At 35.4% G+C, this 15,836-nt stretch overlaps 1 protein-coding gene across 1 annotated transcript in view; it reads left to right on the top strand.

The window, feature by feature from the left end:
* Window positions 1–1,490: 1,490 nt before the first annotated feature.
* Window positions 1,491–15,836, top strand: part of RALYL (RALY RNA binding protein like) — a 104,630-nt gene continuing 90,284 nt past the window's right edge. Inside the window, exon 1 of the mRNA XM_041464469.1 lies at window positions 1,491–1,589. Coding sequence (XP_041320403.1) covers window positions 1,553–1,589 — 37 coding nt within the window. The 5' untranslated portion in view covers window positions 1,491–1,552. The remainder of the gene's footprint in view (window positions 1,590–15,836) is intronic.

The raw sequence follows: 15,836 nt of genomic DNA, 5'->3' as shown, positions 1-15,836 counted from the left end.
AGAAATTAGATTAATAGAGCACTATAAAGATTTCACTTCAGTAACTAGAGGTGTGTCAGTATGAGGATTTGTGACTACTGAACAACTGAAAGGAGAATTAAATGGTGCACAAAGATAAACATGGTTATAATGGAGATATAAAAATATATCTGATATATCTGAGAGGTGAAAAAATTATGAAAAATTTAAATTTAGGGCAGGCAGATTGAGAGAGACATTCCTCTTATTTCTTCTAATTGTTTTGCATTAGGAAAGTAACTGTAGGTCAGTGTTTTAGATGAATGCTACCAAATTGTTCCTCTTTGAAACATGAATGATCTATGAACACCAGATGTTATTGTTTTTTATGTAAGCCAAAGATATTATTTTTTTATTTCTTTGAGTACTTTAGAGAGCTGCTGTCTAAATATGTATTTTAAGCAGGAGAAAGAGTGCTATTATCAGTTTTCAAGACATTTCAGTCATTCTACTTTTTTTTTTCCATAGATGCTTCTGTTTGTGGTATCTGGGTTTAAGATGGCAGGCAGCTCAAAATACAAATTTCTTAAAACTTTAAAAAATATTTTCACACAATTTTATTAAAGGCAGACTTATTGCTGAATGACCTGGAATTTCTACTTCTTTTCACTTCCATTATCGCCACTTCTTGACTGTCATCTACCCAGCATGGCAAATACCAAGTCCCATTTCCTCAACATGGCAAAAATCTCCTCCCCCTTCCCCTGTTCTCTTTAGAAAGATATTTGGATTCTTTGAAATGGTGATATATGTATATGTGGATGATCATAAAATGCTGTCACTTTATCTTCATGACCTTGTGATTCAAAAGACTAGAGAGCAGTGAAGTAGATATAAAAACGAGCCGTCAGCAAAATGTTATTTAAATAGCTTTCCCTAAATTAAATCATTGAAAGGTGATGCAGAAGTAAGCATAGGCATGAAAAAATTAATTTCATTTTATATATTAATAATATATAAATTATATATTTATAGAATAATCTATTCATGAGCTCAAACATCTAGTCAGGATTTAATTGATCAACATGTGTTGATTTTGTTTTAATAGTAATTTGGAAATGTAATTGAAATTAAAATGTAACCCAAAATATTTTAACATACTGATATGCCTAATTCTAAGACCTCTCAATGGAAAGTTAGTTTTTGTTAGTTTATGAGGTCATTTATACAATTTTGGTTATGTCAGGGCTTTTTCAAGGAATCTTGATTTCAGACCATTGCATAGCATATTACCCCACTTTGTCTGATTACATGATTCTCTCTGTGTTCTGGATTTTTGTTAGCTGGTATCAAACACATTTGAAAAAAACTATGAAAACAAATATGTTTTGTCTCTGAGCCTTGTAATAGAGAAAATAGCTAGAGCCAGTTGCAGCTCCCCTGGATTTTAGGAGAATGGTATTACCCTGCCTTTCTGCGAGAGATTGCTGGTTACCTTCTGTCAGTGAGCAACTGTCTCACTGCAAAGCAGGAGCACGATCTCTTTTGTCTGTGGTCAAGGCAATTATTTCTTAGAAAGTGGAATATCTTCAAAATGACTATGTACAAGAGCAAACGCAGAAACCAAAGATGTAAGTAAATTATAGTTTTTTTAATATTCTTACAGAGGAGGGAAAATAAATCTCCTGTTTCATAGAAAACCATGTTTTACTTTACCCTGCTTTGCTTGAATTATACCAGGAAAACAGGAACAGTATTCCATGCCAATTATCCCACTGTTTCCTCGTATTAGGTGCATGAAAGAGCTTTAAAATGAAGGGGGGGGTGGGGGGGGGGAAGCTCACTTGTTACTATGGAAACCCTCAGAAAGTGATTGCTTGATGGCATCAACAAAGAAACAAAGATTAAATATAAGTTTAATTCAGAAGAGCATCCTTTATTCAGGGCTTAATGAGTGGCTAGCTGCGACCTTTGATTTGATGAAGCTGACATACTTTCCCCTGGTGGACTTTTTTGTGTGGTTTGCATTAAGAAGCCAATGGTAGCAGAACTTTAAGGGCAGTTATTTTATTTTCCTATATCACAACTTTCAGAATTAACTAGTTTGCTAGCGGGGGGTGGGGGGAAGAGAAGCTTGCGTGTGTCTCTGCTGTCCATTTAGAACACTCCAGCCTTGAAAATTCACTGGCTTCTAAATGCATGACTTTCAAATCAAGCACCTCTTTGACTTTTTAAATTGCTACGGCGTCAGATGGGGGAATTTCAGTATCAATATTGCCTCCTCTGGAAGCTTATGGAACAGGTGACTGAGGCAAATGAAAATGTGCCGTGGGTCAGGTCATGAAGTATTTGCTGCTCTAAGAAAATCTAGTAAAAGGCTGAGTTATGAATAGAGAGCATGTCAGAAGCTGTGAAAGTAAGACATTCCTCTAAGAAAAATGTCATATACACACTGTGTTTTCAGGGAGAGGACAGGAGGGGAGGAATATCTAATTCAAAACCAGATATGTTTGGACTTCATTTGGACAGAAGCATTGTTAGGGTTCAGAGGAATATATACAGCTATATCACTGACCTCAGTTTCTGGTCCTTGTAGATTAACCAGTGTAGCTGTCCTTCGGTTTGTCTTGCTCAAAAGAAATGGATGGCTAGAAAGTTTAGCAGGACAGATCTCTGCTAAAATCTCTGCAACAGGAATCAATCATCTGCATCGCATTCAAAAAAATAAATTATCATACATTTTGTTCCCATAGCAGCAATAGAAGAAAATTATTTATATACAGGCAAATTATTATTAATCTAGCTCTTTTACATGTATTAATTACTGTCACCATTATTATGTAAACCAGGAGCTCTTTCTATAACCAGCTGCATTATTGCAATCTCTCCTGTCCAAGACTGGTTATAGTGTATAATAAAAAAATTTGTGCTGGAGTAGATGAGTTTCAAGGGTTTTTTTTTTTTTGGTTACAAGGATACAGTAGTTCATTAAAAGGGCACAGGATGCTTCTACTAATGCTTTTTTGAAGAGAACCTTGCATTCACCCTTGCTGACCCCAAGGAAAATCTGTGATTTGTCCAGAGGCAAAAAAACCCCCAATGAAACATGATCAGAATTCATACTGTAATTATGAGGGTGGATGTTGCAATGTTTTCTGTTTTAAAGCTGTCTTCAATTTTAAGATCCAAGTCTATAAAATATCTCAATACTACATACATATAATATAAATTACATATATAGGCATATATATTATACATATATAAGTACCAGTGCTGTATACATGGATGCTTCATTAATACTTTAGCTAATTAGTAACAGAAATAACTTTAACAAACAAAAAAAATTTACTAATTTTGGTAATGCTCCTGTTTATACCATTCAAAGGTTTTTTGAAGGATAGATTTCATCTAAGCAATTTATATTCTGAAGTGTGAGGGATTATGGTAGCAGCTGTGTTAAACAGTAGGCAGGTTTTATATTTTCTGTGCATTTCTGGTGCCCCTTAATACAACATAAGAAAAGATGTTGAGTATATAATTTCCAATATTTGTGGGATAAACCTATACCTCCTGACTACCTCTCACTACCTCTCACTACCATACTTGAACTTGTGGCATAAAATGAAAGTGAACTTTTTGGCTTTTTCCTATTCACTGAAATTCTGCTTCTGGATTCCATACACTCCTCTGAGCACTATAATCATTGCTTTCCAACTCCCTTTTTTAAAATGTTTTAAAAAATGTATAAATGCATTCTCTACTTAGTTCAAAAGCACATCAGATTATAGAGGAGGATAGAAAATGTAGAGACATGATGGCATTTTTTTAATGCAAAATAAAAGTAATCTCCATATCCAATTTCTGTCTCAGGTACAAAACTGTTGCTAGAAGAATACATGCAAAAAAAAGTGTTTACCTACCTGTCTGTAAGAATGGGATGAAGGTTTCCTGTGCATATTTTCAGCTATAACATAATACATAAATCTTCCAAAGTTTAAGTTAATGGTTTTCTTTCCTTGTAACTTTGAGTTAGATTGTAGAAAAGTGGCCCTTATATTAAATAATTAGCATATTTTATTTATTCCATAAACATTGTAACTTATGAGGATTCAAATTAACTATCACAACTAATTGTAAAACTTGTTTCACTAAATAAACAAAATTCAGATTAAGGTTATTTCTGTATGATTGTGTGTATCTACCTACAGACAAATACACAGTCCCCAGGCATACATTTCTCTGCACAAGCAGATGATAGGATGCTTGATCCTTCAGGGTGCTTGATTCAGGATGTTATCTAGGTGAGAGGTTGGCTTCTCATTTCATTGCACCGGCACAATGGCTGAGTGAGGGGAAACCATCATAGCCAACACAGTCTTGTTACTAAGCACTGGAAAATGTGTGGTGGTAGAGCTTTTCTGAAATAAAATTTTGGAACTTTCAACTGTCCTACTTTGGGGCTGCTGGGAAGGATGGTCAGGAAAAGTATTGCAGTGGGCTGCAGGGCAGGTGTGGGTTTTCTGCATGGAGAGGCAGCCATCCACAGTCACACCTTCTGGAGATGCCATGCCTCCAGGCTTCCTCTCAAAGTGAGCAGCAGACATTCCATTTTTCATTACAATCTTTCTTGTAGCCTTCACGGGAAGGCTATTACAGGAATCAAGGAAGGCTACTATCCCTGAAGAAAATAATATTGGAAAAAACTTACTTACCTATAAAGCAACTTTAAGAAATTCTCATTATTCTTATTTATTGGTGGTTTGTGTAGCTTGACAAGATAAATCACCACAACCTTGTAAAGGGCTCTGCATGAAAAGATGATCCCTAATAGTTTTTGGTCTAACACCGTAAATTTGACTCAGAAGAAATGTAAGTGGAGAAAAAGAGAGTATTGGCTAGTGTGGCAGGCAGATGTGTTTTGGGGAAGGTGTGCACCACAGGAGCAGCACCTAGGAGGAAATGCAGAGTGCTGCCAGAGAGATGCCAGTGCTGCCAGAGTGCTGAACTGGGGACTGGAAAGGTAAAGCAAGGATGGAGAAATTAAGGGGAAAAAATAGAACTTATCTCTTGCTTTCTTCATCTTCTTGTTTTCAGTGTATCATGGGACCTCCCAGACATGTCAGTAATAACAGTCAGAGCACAATGGCAGCTGAGGCGAAGATCAGTTATTTTTAACTATTGGGAAACCATAATAAAGTCAACAGCTACCATAAATGCAGCCACAGATACTGTCCCTTTCCAGAGTGCTGGAAATTGAACTCACAAATTTGTCCATTCCAATATGAAGAATCCTGTCAACATCAAATGTCCCTGAAATTGTGCTCCAAATGAATTAATGACTTTTGCCATGGCTTGATGACCATGTAATGTCCACAGGTGTCCACTGATAAAGATGAGAAATTCTGTGAAATTCCAGTTTGAAGGAGTATTTGTTCCATCTGAATTCTTTGGTCTATTTTTGCATTGTCCGATATATTTTCTTTCATTGAGAAGGTCCCACTTGCAAAACTTTTTATCATGGATTTACTGTTCTTACATTCTTTGTTGCCCCTTACAGATAGAATAACCACTTTCAGGCTTAAAGAACTGAGTTGACATTTGTTGAGTCATGTATTATTATAGTTTGATCAGCCCACGATTGCTTCCATCTTCTTTTTGCCTCTCAGGGCAGTAAAGTGGCCCCAGTACTGAGGCTGTTGCTGCCCAAAGAAAAGAGCAACCTTTTAATACAGTGTGTGCTGGGAGGTAAAGTGACTGGAAAACCAAATCTCATTGGGGAAAACAAGTGTAGTTACTGACCCAGATACATATAAGAAAACTCTGCCTCTTTCCTTAAAACATCAGAGACCTAGACAACAAGGGAATATCTCTTCAGCATGGTACTGAGATGCCTTTCTTCATGTAAAGCTATCCTGGAATAGCCCCAGGATATTTCTGCTGCTGCATACCTTTTGAGGAAGTAGAGTTCAACACAATTAAGTGTACTAGCAATAAGGTTGAGCAATACAAAACACATGATCTGCAGGAATACAAATATCTTTGCATATTCACATCACATGGATAAACTCTTTATACAAATAAAAAATACAATTGCTAGTCAATAAGTCAGGGACTTCAGGGTTAGAAAATTTCTTCTTGTAGCTTTGAAGGGAGCTCCTGGTGAGCTGAGAGGGCTGGCTTATTTGAAATTATTCATGCTCATTATTCCCATGTTACTAAGCAGTAAAACTGAAGACATATGTCCCTGACTGAAGCATGTTGTCTAAATGAGCTACAATTTTTTCTTTGACACTTTTTCAAGTATCTGTGTAGACTTCTAAAGCAGACATGTTTTTTTCTGCTTCGAGACAGTACAAATAAATCAAAAATATTGAAAGAGAACTGTTTCATAATGCATCTTTTGGGACATTAGTAGTCTGACCGAAATCAACATGCACAATTTACATTATGCTTCCAACTGCTTGGTGGGAGTCTGCCTCAGGAAGAAGAGTAGAATTTTTGTCCCTGTAGAGGAAATGTTGAAAGTGTGGAGAAAACCTTTACAAATCATAAGCTGACAATCTGTCCTGAAAAGGGGAGAGAAAGGGATAAACAGTATAGGTATAAATTCAGAATTGACTTTAAAAGAATTGTCTGAGAGCAGAAGTCAGAACAGCAGAAATGCAAGTGGAGAACATAACAAAGAAATTCAGCCAGCCACTCCAGTTTTATGGAGGAGGAATCTGGGGCAGTAAAAATGCTTAATAATAGCTTTGACTTCATTAAAAGACTATGGTTTAAGTGTTTGTGGGGGGCTTCTTTCTTTTGCATAATTTAGTAAAATAGTGGTCAAAGGAGAACAATTCAACAAAAAGGAAAAATCAGAAAGCTAGGGACATCTCATACAAATGCATCTGCTATTACTAAGGATCATAAAAAGATGATTATTAAAAAGTATGAACATATGCAAATAATGCAATTTGGATTATGTGATTTGAAGTGCATTAGGGGAATTAGCAATGAATGTGTCACACCAATGAATGTTTATGTTTGAAAGGTCATTGAAAACTAAGAAGGTATCAGCAATATAAGTGTTACTACTGGTTTTCATGCACAAATAAAATTCCAGCCTGAACAGGCTGGAAGCAAATGCTGCTATGTTCATCAACAACACAATTTCTCATCAGTAAAACAGCACTTACTGTGTGTTGGTTGGTCTTCTATAAGGAGTCAAATTTTAAAATTTTTGTGACTGCACTCCAGTAAAGACCAGACATCTGGGAAAACCAATAAAAAGTTGGTGGTTTTTTTTAATTGAACTGCATTAAAATAAGAATCATTAGGTTGAAGATAATCATAGTCTGAAGTAATCTATATTGAAAGACAATTCTGGTTGTTAACTTGAGCAAACAGAAGTCCGGTGGTTAGAACCTAAACTTATAGTACTGCAGGCTGATTTATATATAAATTTTATGAGTGTAATCATTCATAAAATACTAAAGGAATTTGCAATTTGTCCTCTCCATCATTTAGATTTTGAATACATATTGCTTATCTATTTTTAAAGTCTCTTCTAAAGAATTGCTATGAACCTGATTACAAAGTACTTACTCAAATCCTAGAGTTGGTATGCAAGTTGAAAAGAGTATTATTGTATTATAATGTCTAAAACCAACAAAACTCTGGAAATCTTGAAGGAACTACAGCCTTGCTCTGTTAAGAACTCTATACACTGCTGTAGCATTGACACCTACCTGCCTACTCAGAAAAAGGGGGAAAATCCTTGAGAGGTTCAGAACATAAAGAATCTGTTCTCCTAAGGGAAAATCTTCTGTTGCTTATTTTCATATAAAGTTCTGATTTAAAAAAAAAAATTTAAAAAATTATTTCATTATTGTGTATTTGAGCAGTAGAAGCCCTGATTTTAACAACAAATCTTTTTTTTGCTGTTTCCATAGTTGATCCAATTTTTTCTCTGTACTTTCCCTGTAGGAGCAGCACAGGAAAGAAAACCTCCATCTGACCTCCAGTACAGGTCTTAACATCAGACAAAACCTGTGTCTCTGCCTCTTTTCATAATCAAAACTATTGACAGGGTGAAAATCACAATCTTTCTGTGAGATTCAACATTTTTTCAATAAATGAATGAAGGCTTTAGTACAAATTAAATATGAAAAATGAAAAAAACAAAGAACTTCATATTTCAGTGACATACCTCCAGCTTTGACCAATTATAAGACCACACACGGTACGTGTCTGGTGACATCCGCAGAAAGAAGAAAACCATAACGTTTAAATAAACATCTTTCAAGTACCTCAAAATATTAACCAAAATCTGATAAATCATTAAAGGTATATTTACTGGCTGTGAAGTATCAGCTAAGATCTAAATGATACATAAAGTCCATAATTTTTTAGCAGTTATATATTTGAGATTCTTCAACAGTAAAACTCAGATACATTTCTGGAGGTTACTTTTGAAACATTCTCCCTCCTTCCTCTTTGCACTTCCTCAAAGGGACAGAGATCTCAGATACATTAAACTGACATTACAATGAAGACTGTGTGCACAAAAGACCAATATTTAGCCTCTAGCTCCTATGTAAGCATTCTGTGTCTCATTTTTACTTTTGAAAAGTTGATAGTTTTGGCCATAAATTTCTATTTTTCTCTGTTCCAGCAAATTTCTTCTTCTTAATATCTTTTTCAATTTTTAGTTCATTAAACATTCTGAAAAATAGGCTGTATTGTCAGTCTGTACCACAGATTATGGTTATAGATTTTTCTGTCCCTGTCCCTGTAAATAAGACAGCATCTCTTCCACATTGCCCTTTCCAGAAGACGGCAGTGATCTCTAGAATCTATTTTAATTTCCCGCAAAATAAATTTTGCCAAGGGTTACTTTTCACAATAAATAAATAGAGAAATAAGGAATACTTATTGTATTTTAAGTCTTCTTTTGACCCTGGTGAGTTAGAAACTGCCTTAGAAAATAATCCCAGTGTAATTCTTCAAAGACAACACCCATTGTCTTCCAAATTGCTGGTATCTGTCTTATTAATAGTGTCTGAAGACAATTCTATTGCTGATTATGGTTTACCTCCAGGTCTGTCATAAAGCTTGATCCAAGAATGACATTCTAGGCTTGTTACTGCTTGCATTCAGATATTATTTACTTAGGACTCACTGAAATTTTAGCACAGCTATTTACAACACTTTGATTTTTGACATATTTTTATTGTGTAACCACAGGGCAACATGTGCTATCAGCAGAGAGCTGAAAACTAATGCCAGAAAGTCTCAAAAATCAGAAGTCTTGTTTATTGTTTTGAAAATGATCTTTCAATTTTCATGGAATCATAGAATGGTTTGGGTTGGACAGAACTTTTAAAATCATCTGGTTCCAACCCATCCCTCCCACAGACAAGGACATTTTCCACTAGATCAGGTTGCTCAGAAACCCATCCAACCTGGCCTTGAACCATCTTTCTTGAAGGGAAAATGTTCTTTTTAAACATGTAGTAAAAAAAAAAAAAATTGGATAGAGAGTGGTAGAATAAGGAGGTACAAAAAACCAAAGAAAATCTCAGTGGCTTAGTACTGGTCATTTGTAAAATAGGATGCCTGACCTGAGAAATAGAAATATACGTTAAGATTTCATTTCAGGTACTTGATAAGCCTTTCCATTGGGTATAATTTTATATTTTCAATTTAAGATATTTGTTAAGGATTAAGTCTTATAAAGATGGACTCATGCTGGTATGGATCTAGTTTTAGCACACTTTTCTGAACTCCAATACTTCTTAAATTTTTTTTTCAATCATTAAGATATGTTTGTCTACAAATCACTTTTGTGAGAGCAGAAAATCTACTGCACTTTTAGCACTGTCCTTACATCCTTGGTATTCTGAGATCAGCTTTTTAGAAAGAAGATCCTACAGTACCAGTCCCCAGTATTGTATATTTTAATATATATATACATATAAGTAGTCTGGGATGTGCCACACATGCTGCATTGCACTTGACACTGATCAGCCTATAGGTTTTCCACAAGTAGGAAATAAAGCATTTTTCTGAACTAGGTTCATTAGTGAGTAGCCAGAGGCAGGCAATGAGTAGAGCACATATAGTAACCAGTGCCCTCTCTAACAGTTTGAGAGCAATCATGCAATCATCTGAATTTTTTTATGTAATCTCAGATGAAAACATTTCTGAGCATCTTTGCAGAAGATGTCAGAGATATTTTGAGTGAATTTTTAGAAAATCTTGACTGTCACACAGAAGCTGTTAACAGTCCTGTTCAAAATGAGCCTCTTAGGGTTCTTTTTTGTGTCTGTCAAAAAGAAAATATTTTGCTGTTATTCGCCTATGCTTATGAAAGAACCCCAAACAAGTGGAAAATTAATTATTTCTAGTTTAAAAAGTATTAATATCTATGGTTTTATTATGTATGTCCTATATGTGAGAATAATCCCTTCTGTGATTAATTGAAAATTCTTTTTGTTCAGATTGATATTGCTGTAGCAATGCTAGGAACATTTTGAAAATAAACACAAAACCTTTTATGTTTCCTTTTTATTTGATGTGTTTTAAGTGGGAAATATTAAGAAATATTAGAAGGGCAGTATCTCATGAAATGCAGGGTCATTTGGATGGACCTGCTTATAAATATTTCTTGAATTTCCTTACTGCAAATGTTTGTGCAGTCACTGTGAAATCTGATTTCATTCTTCCTCTTCCTAAAAATACATGTGCATGTACATGCACACAATTTTTTTACCTTTTCCTGAATATATATACACATTTTTCCATTAGCTAAGACTGCTTATTATAATTCAGTTTCAAAATATTTGAAAGCGCTAAATAAAATGTGCTACTAGTTATGTTGGAGAACATGTTTACATTTAAACTAAAAACCTGCTTCCACAGAAGGTTCTGCATGTATTGAAACAAAAGAGATCTGCTACAGAATTATCTATATTTTACTAACTGGTCAGTTACTCTCCAGAGATCCTGTTAGCTCAGATAGGCATCCTGAAGCACATAAAGTGTCTAGTAAAAAATTTGCTTGCTAAAGAAGATGCAGGTATATAAACCTATGGCTGGGGGAGGGGGGAGATGAGTGTGGAGAAAAAAATATGATACCTATAATTTGCCCTTGTTTTATGAAAAAAAGTTATTCTGTGAATAGTCAGGTTACATGTAAGTGATATGCATTAAAACCATGGCTGTCTGCAGAACATGGGACATGTATCAAAGACCAGAAGTGAGAAACATTCAATGAACATTTTCCAACTAAGTCCTGTTAAAAGTCCATTCAGCAATTGGGCTTTTACCAGCATATTTTGCCTCTGAGCATCTCCTCCAAGCATTCTTTTTGTTTTATCGATTATGAAAGTTTTGGCCATGCAATACTGAAATCAATGGCAACCTTCACATTGACTGACATAGCATTGAATCAAGGCTTTATTGCTTAGAAAAGAGTGACAATTATGTTGTCCTTCATACTGCAGTCACAGAAAACAGCCAAATAACATGCCCTAGGATCCTTCCTTCTGGGACTTAACTCTGATTTGAAAGAATGTCTTACAAGTGAATGTTTTTTTATGCTGTTTCTTCAGCTGCTTTGTTGGAGCATCTGTTGAAACTGCCATTAAACTGTTCAATCTACCACAATTTCCTGTAGCTTTTGGCTGAGAAAAATTAATACAAACACAAAGCCATTGAAGTTTGGAGAAACATAAACGTTGTAACATCAAAATGCACTTTAGTCTTGCAAGGAATCTCATTTTCCTACCTGTGACTTTTTTAAGTGCAGGTCTGCTTTGTATGTAAACAACCTTCCACCTTATTATTGTTTATATATGTACATATAAATACACATTGAGCTGGAATTTAAATTAATTTCTGAAGTTATTCCTCCACACACTCTTGGTTAGCTAAGAACATCATTGTCTCACCCAACTCCAAACTCAAGTCCTCCTCTGTGGAGAACGGAGTTTAGTAATGGATAAAAGTGAGGATCAGTCACTGGAAGTCACTAGAGTTCTGTCAATCAAGGATTTGGGATACTGGAAAGTAAGCAAATATGTCTTGTGCTCAAAAACACATCTGGATCCTTTAGTTTAGGCCATGTAACTATCTTGTAATTCACAGCAGCAGAAGACAAGTTACATTTATATAGTTTGCAGTCAACTTTAATTACAAAAGAGAATTATTGAATTAGTATATTAAGAGACACAACATTTTAGGCAATCCTTGGAAAATTATTTAGTCAGACCTTAAGAATGGACTCTACACAAGATTGATGTTTTTTAACAGGCATAAGTTGTTGTTGGGCATTAACTGCATCTTCAGAGATCTATCTGCCACTTTGGTCTCTCTTCACCCTACAGAGGCAAAATAAACTGTAAAATAGTTTTGTACATCTCGTATCAGACAGACAGCAGTAAAACTTGTGTATGTATTTTCAGTCTCTCCTTTCTGAAAAACCACCAGCTGGATCAGTTTTAAATACATCTAGACCAGGAAAAAGAAATGTTGGGTTCTGTATTTAACAATGACATATTTGGCTGTGCTTCAAGTAAATGCAAATTAAGCAGCCAATTTATAAACCCTGCCATAAGTATGGTTTTTTTTAAGGAAGCTACAATGCATTTGGAATACACTCACACTGCTCACTATTGTAGTATAAATTTTCTAGACACAAATTACTCAGAAATATTAGGCCATTAATGTTACTTAACACTACATATGCCAGTGCATAAACATGATGCTCTGGGCTCTAGAAAATATAAGATAAGAAAAAAATGGTTTATGATAGAGTTTGTGTCTGCACTGAAGTTCAAAGGATTTAATACCATCCAATCAAGGTGAAAGTTTTAAAAAAGAATATTTAGTGGTCTTTTGATGGAGAGCTAAATGGTACTAGTGATATTTCCATTTAATGCTGTCATGATAGAGTCAGTGATTGAAGGATTTGACCAATGATGAATGAAAGTTGTAGAAACTAGAGAAATTCTTATGACGTTCTTAATAATTGGCTAAAAATAACACCAACAATAATAATAGAGCTCACTGAAAGGGTCTAGAGAGAGGCACATAGTTGTTGGCTAATAAATAAATAAATAATTAATAAAATAATTTAAAAAATTATAATAAATAAAATATTGTCCGATTCTGTGATCTCTGAGTTTGAATATAAACTCTTAATGAAAAAAGTTCGTGGTAGAACAAGATGATTAAAGACTCAGAATCTCAGATCCCTCCCTTTCAATTACATCATTTACAACTTTTCTATACCTCCACTAAGATTTAAGGAACATATCTCAAGCTTTTATTTTCATCTCTTAGTAACAACCCATTTCTATTTATACTAGAAACCAATCATTTGTCACTTGAAATCAACAATTTGTCACTTATTTCTTCAAAACTATCCTGCATAATTAAATGTCATTTGAACTTTTATACATTAATTTGCGTTTCATAATCTGTTTCTTGCAATAAGCAAGCATGTGTAAGGAAAAGGAGAGAATGGAGAAAAAGTGAGAAAATGGAGCTCAGTTCCATACTGTCCTGAAAGCATTGTGCTATTGTGGCCAGAAGTTTGCATTCTGGAGAAGTAACAGTTTCCTTCTTGACTCTGTAAAAACAAAGTTGAATTCAGTTTTGGAAAAAGAAACAGCATCCTGTTTTTTCCTTGGAAAAAGATCACACACTTGAAATTCTATCAATGTCCTCCATGAGAGGATTTGAGATTAATTTAATTAATTTCCCCAGTGGAACAGTTTGAAAGTTATGTCAGTAATTCAGGTGGTATTTGTGATATTTAAAAGGCCTAAGAAAGCTGTACTCTGAAACAATTTGTTAATTTTGGACCATAACTTAATCAGCTTTTTTCCTGACGTGAAATTAACCTGCTACTTGTAATGTCCCTTAATTTTATGGCATGTTAAACTGCTACATAGTTTTAGATAATGTGTGCCTAATTAATACTCCTTGATTTCATCAACACATGTGGGCTACTCCTTTTGCCACATTTCTTTTTTATGAGTGCAATAATATTGTTGCAGTTTGGCACATAACAAGCTTTTTTACTTTTTCTTTGACACGCAGATTCAAGCCTTATCTTGTAATGTATAACTACTGACAAAGTCCTTAAATAACAAATGAGTCTGCAGTTCCACGACAAAAGACCAACTAAGAATACATGCCAGCCACACCTTTTTGATTTCCACAGCTGTAGAAATTTACTTGTCACAAAGATGGTTAGTTTGATCACGGATTCATTCTAGTCAAGAAAACAAAGAGTAGAAGACATTCATAAGCTTTAGGTGTTACTCTGTGAAAGAGTGATTAGCTTGATGTGGCCTTAGCCAGATCCCACTTATGCTCATGCACACTGAAGAAATGTTTGTTCAAAAATTTTAAATTCCTTTTAAAATTATTAATCATGAAATCTCTGCAGCTTGTTGTGAGTGTACCCTGAAATCACAGAATCAGAGAATGTTTTGGGTAAGAAGGGACATTAAAGATGATCTAGCTCCAAACTTCTGCCATGAGCAGGGACACCTTCCACTAGACCAGGTTGCTCAGAGCTCCATCCTACCTGGCCTTGAACACTTGCAGAGATGAGGTATCCACAACTTTTCTGGACTCTTTGTTCCAGTGCCTCACCACCCTCACAGTAAAGAATTTATTCATAACACCTAATCTAAACCTACTCTGTTTCATTTTGAAGCCACGATACCTTTTCCTATCACTACAGGCCCTTATAAAAAAATCCCTCTCCAGCTTTCTTGCAGGCTCCCTTCAGATGCTGGAAGGCCACAATTAGATCACCCCTAAGCCATCTATTTTTCAGGCTGAACTGTCCCAATTCTCTTAGCCTGCATGCAGTGTTAAATTGGTCAGCACCAAGGCTGCTTAACAAACTGGCACCTCAGAGGTTAGATGCAAATGAAGTTTGAGAAAAACCACAGTAGATTACGAAAAATATTTTTTCCAAACTTACAAAGATTTGTATGTATTTTTAGATGATTTTAAAAACAAAATGCCTGGGTTTTATTAATTCAAAATAAGATCAGAAATATTCTTTTTTGTTTTACTCATCTTTAAATGAGTGAAGCTGCATACACTTATATATGTCCATGTTTTGTGGCTGATTTCTTTTCCAGTTTGTGCCATTTCTCATCACTGTGGCTGGTACAAAATCCTGTGAATGTGTTAATCCCTCTGTATCAGAACTAAGCTGATTGCTAGCTCAGGCTTAAGAAGATAGTCCCATTGTAGCAGATATGTGCTGCCAGTATTTATCATCAGAATCCCCACAGAAGGTGTTTTTTGTGGGCCATGTGCTTCCAGGCTAATGCATTTTTTCCCATAGCTGCCTGTGATACACACACCATATAGAAGGGAAAAAATGCTCTATCAGATCTCTGAGCAGATACACTCGGTTGCTCCTTCTGAACAAACATCCTCCTTGTCTGGAGTTCCAGTGTAACTCTGAGAACAGAAGTTTCCTCGGGCAAGCTGACAGCTTCTATGGGGAGTTCATTTGAGGTAAAAGAGCCTTCATGTCAGGAGAGAAGTGTTTACCAGTTCTCCAGTGTTTATTGACAGGTGATCTGGGTCAGCTGTGAATTTAATCAGAGATGGTGTAGCAGCAGGGACAAGGAATTTTCTATGCATCTTTCCCTGGGTTCAGAAGACTATTTAATTTCTCCTTTGAGAGCCTCATTAAACTATTAGGAAGTATTAGAAATGTATGAGAGGAAGGAGAAGGATGAGAAAGTAAGACCTATGCATCACTGCATGACTCAGGTGGGAGAGGGGGAAGTGTTGCTCTCCGTTCCCAGGTGGGAGTTGGCAGAGGCTCACATGTATCCCACACATCACAG

This window comes from Pyrgilauda ruficollis, unplaced genomic scaffold (assembly GCF_017590135.1).
Source record: "Pyrgilauda ruficollis isolate IOZ18807 unplaced genomic scaffold, ASM1759013v1 scaffold18, whole genome shotgun sequence".
Taxonomy (NCBI): domain Eukaryota; kingdom Metazoa; phylum Chordata; class Aves; order Passeriformes; family Passeridae; genus Pyrgilauda; species Pyrgilauda ruficollis.
This window is presented reverse-complemented; position numbering and strand designations above follow the sequence as displayed.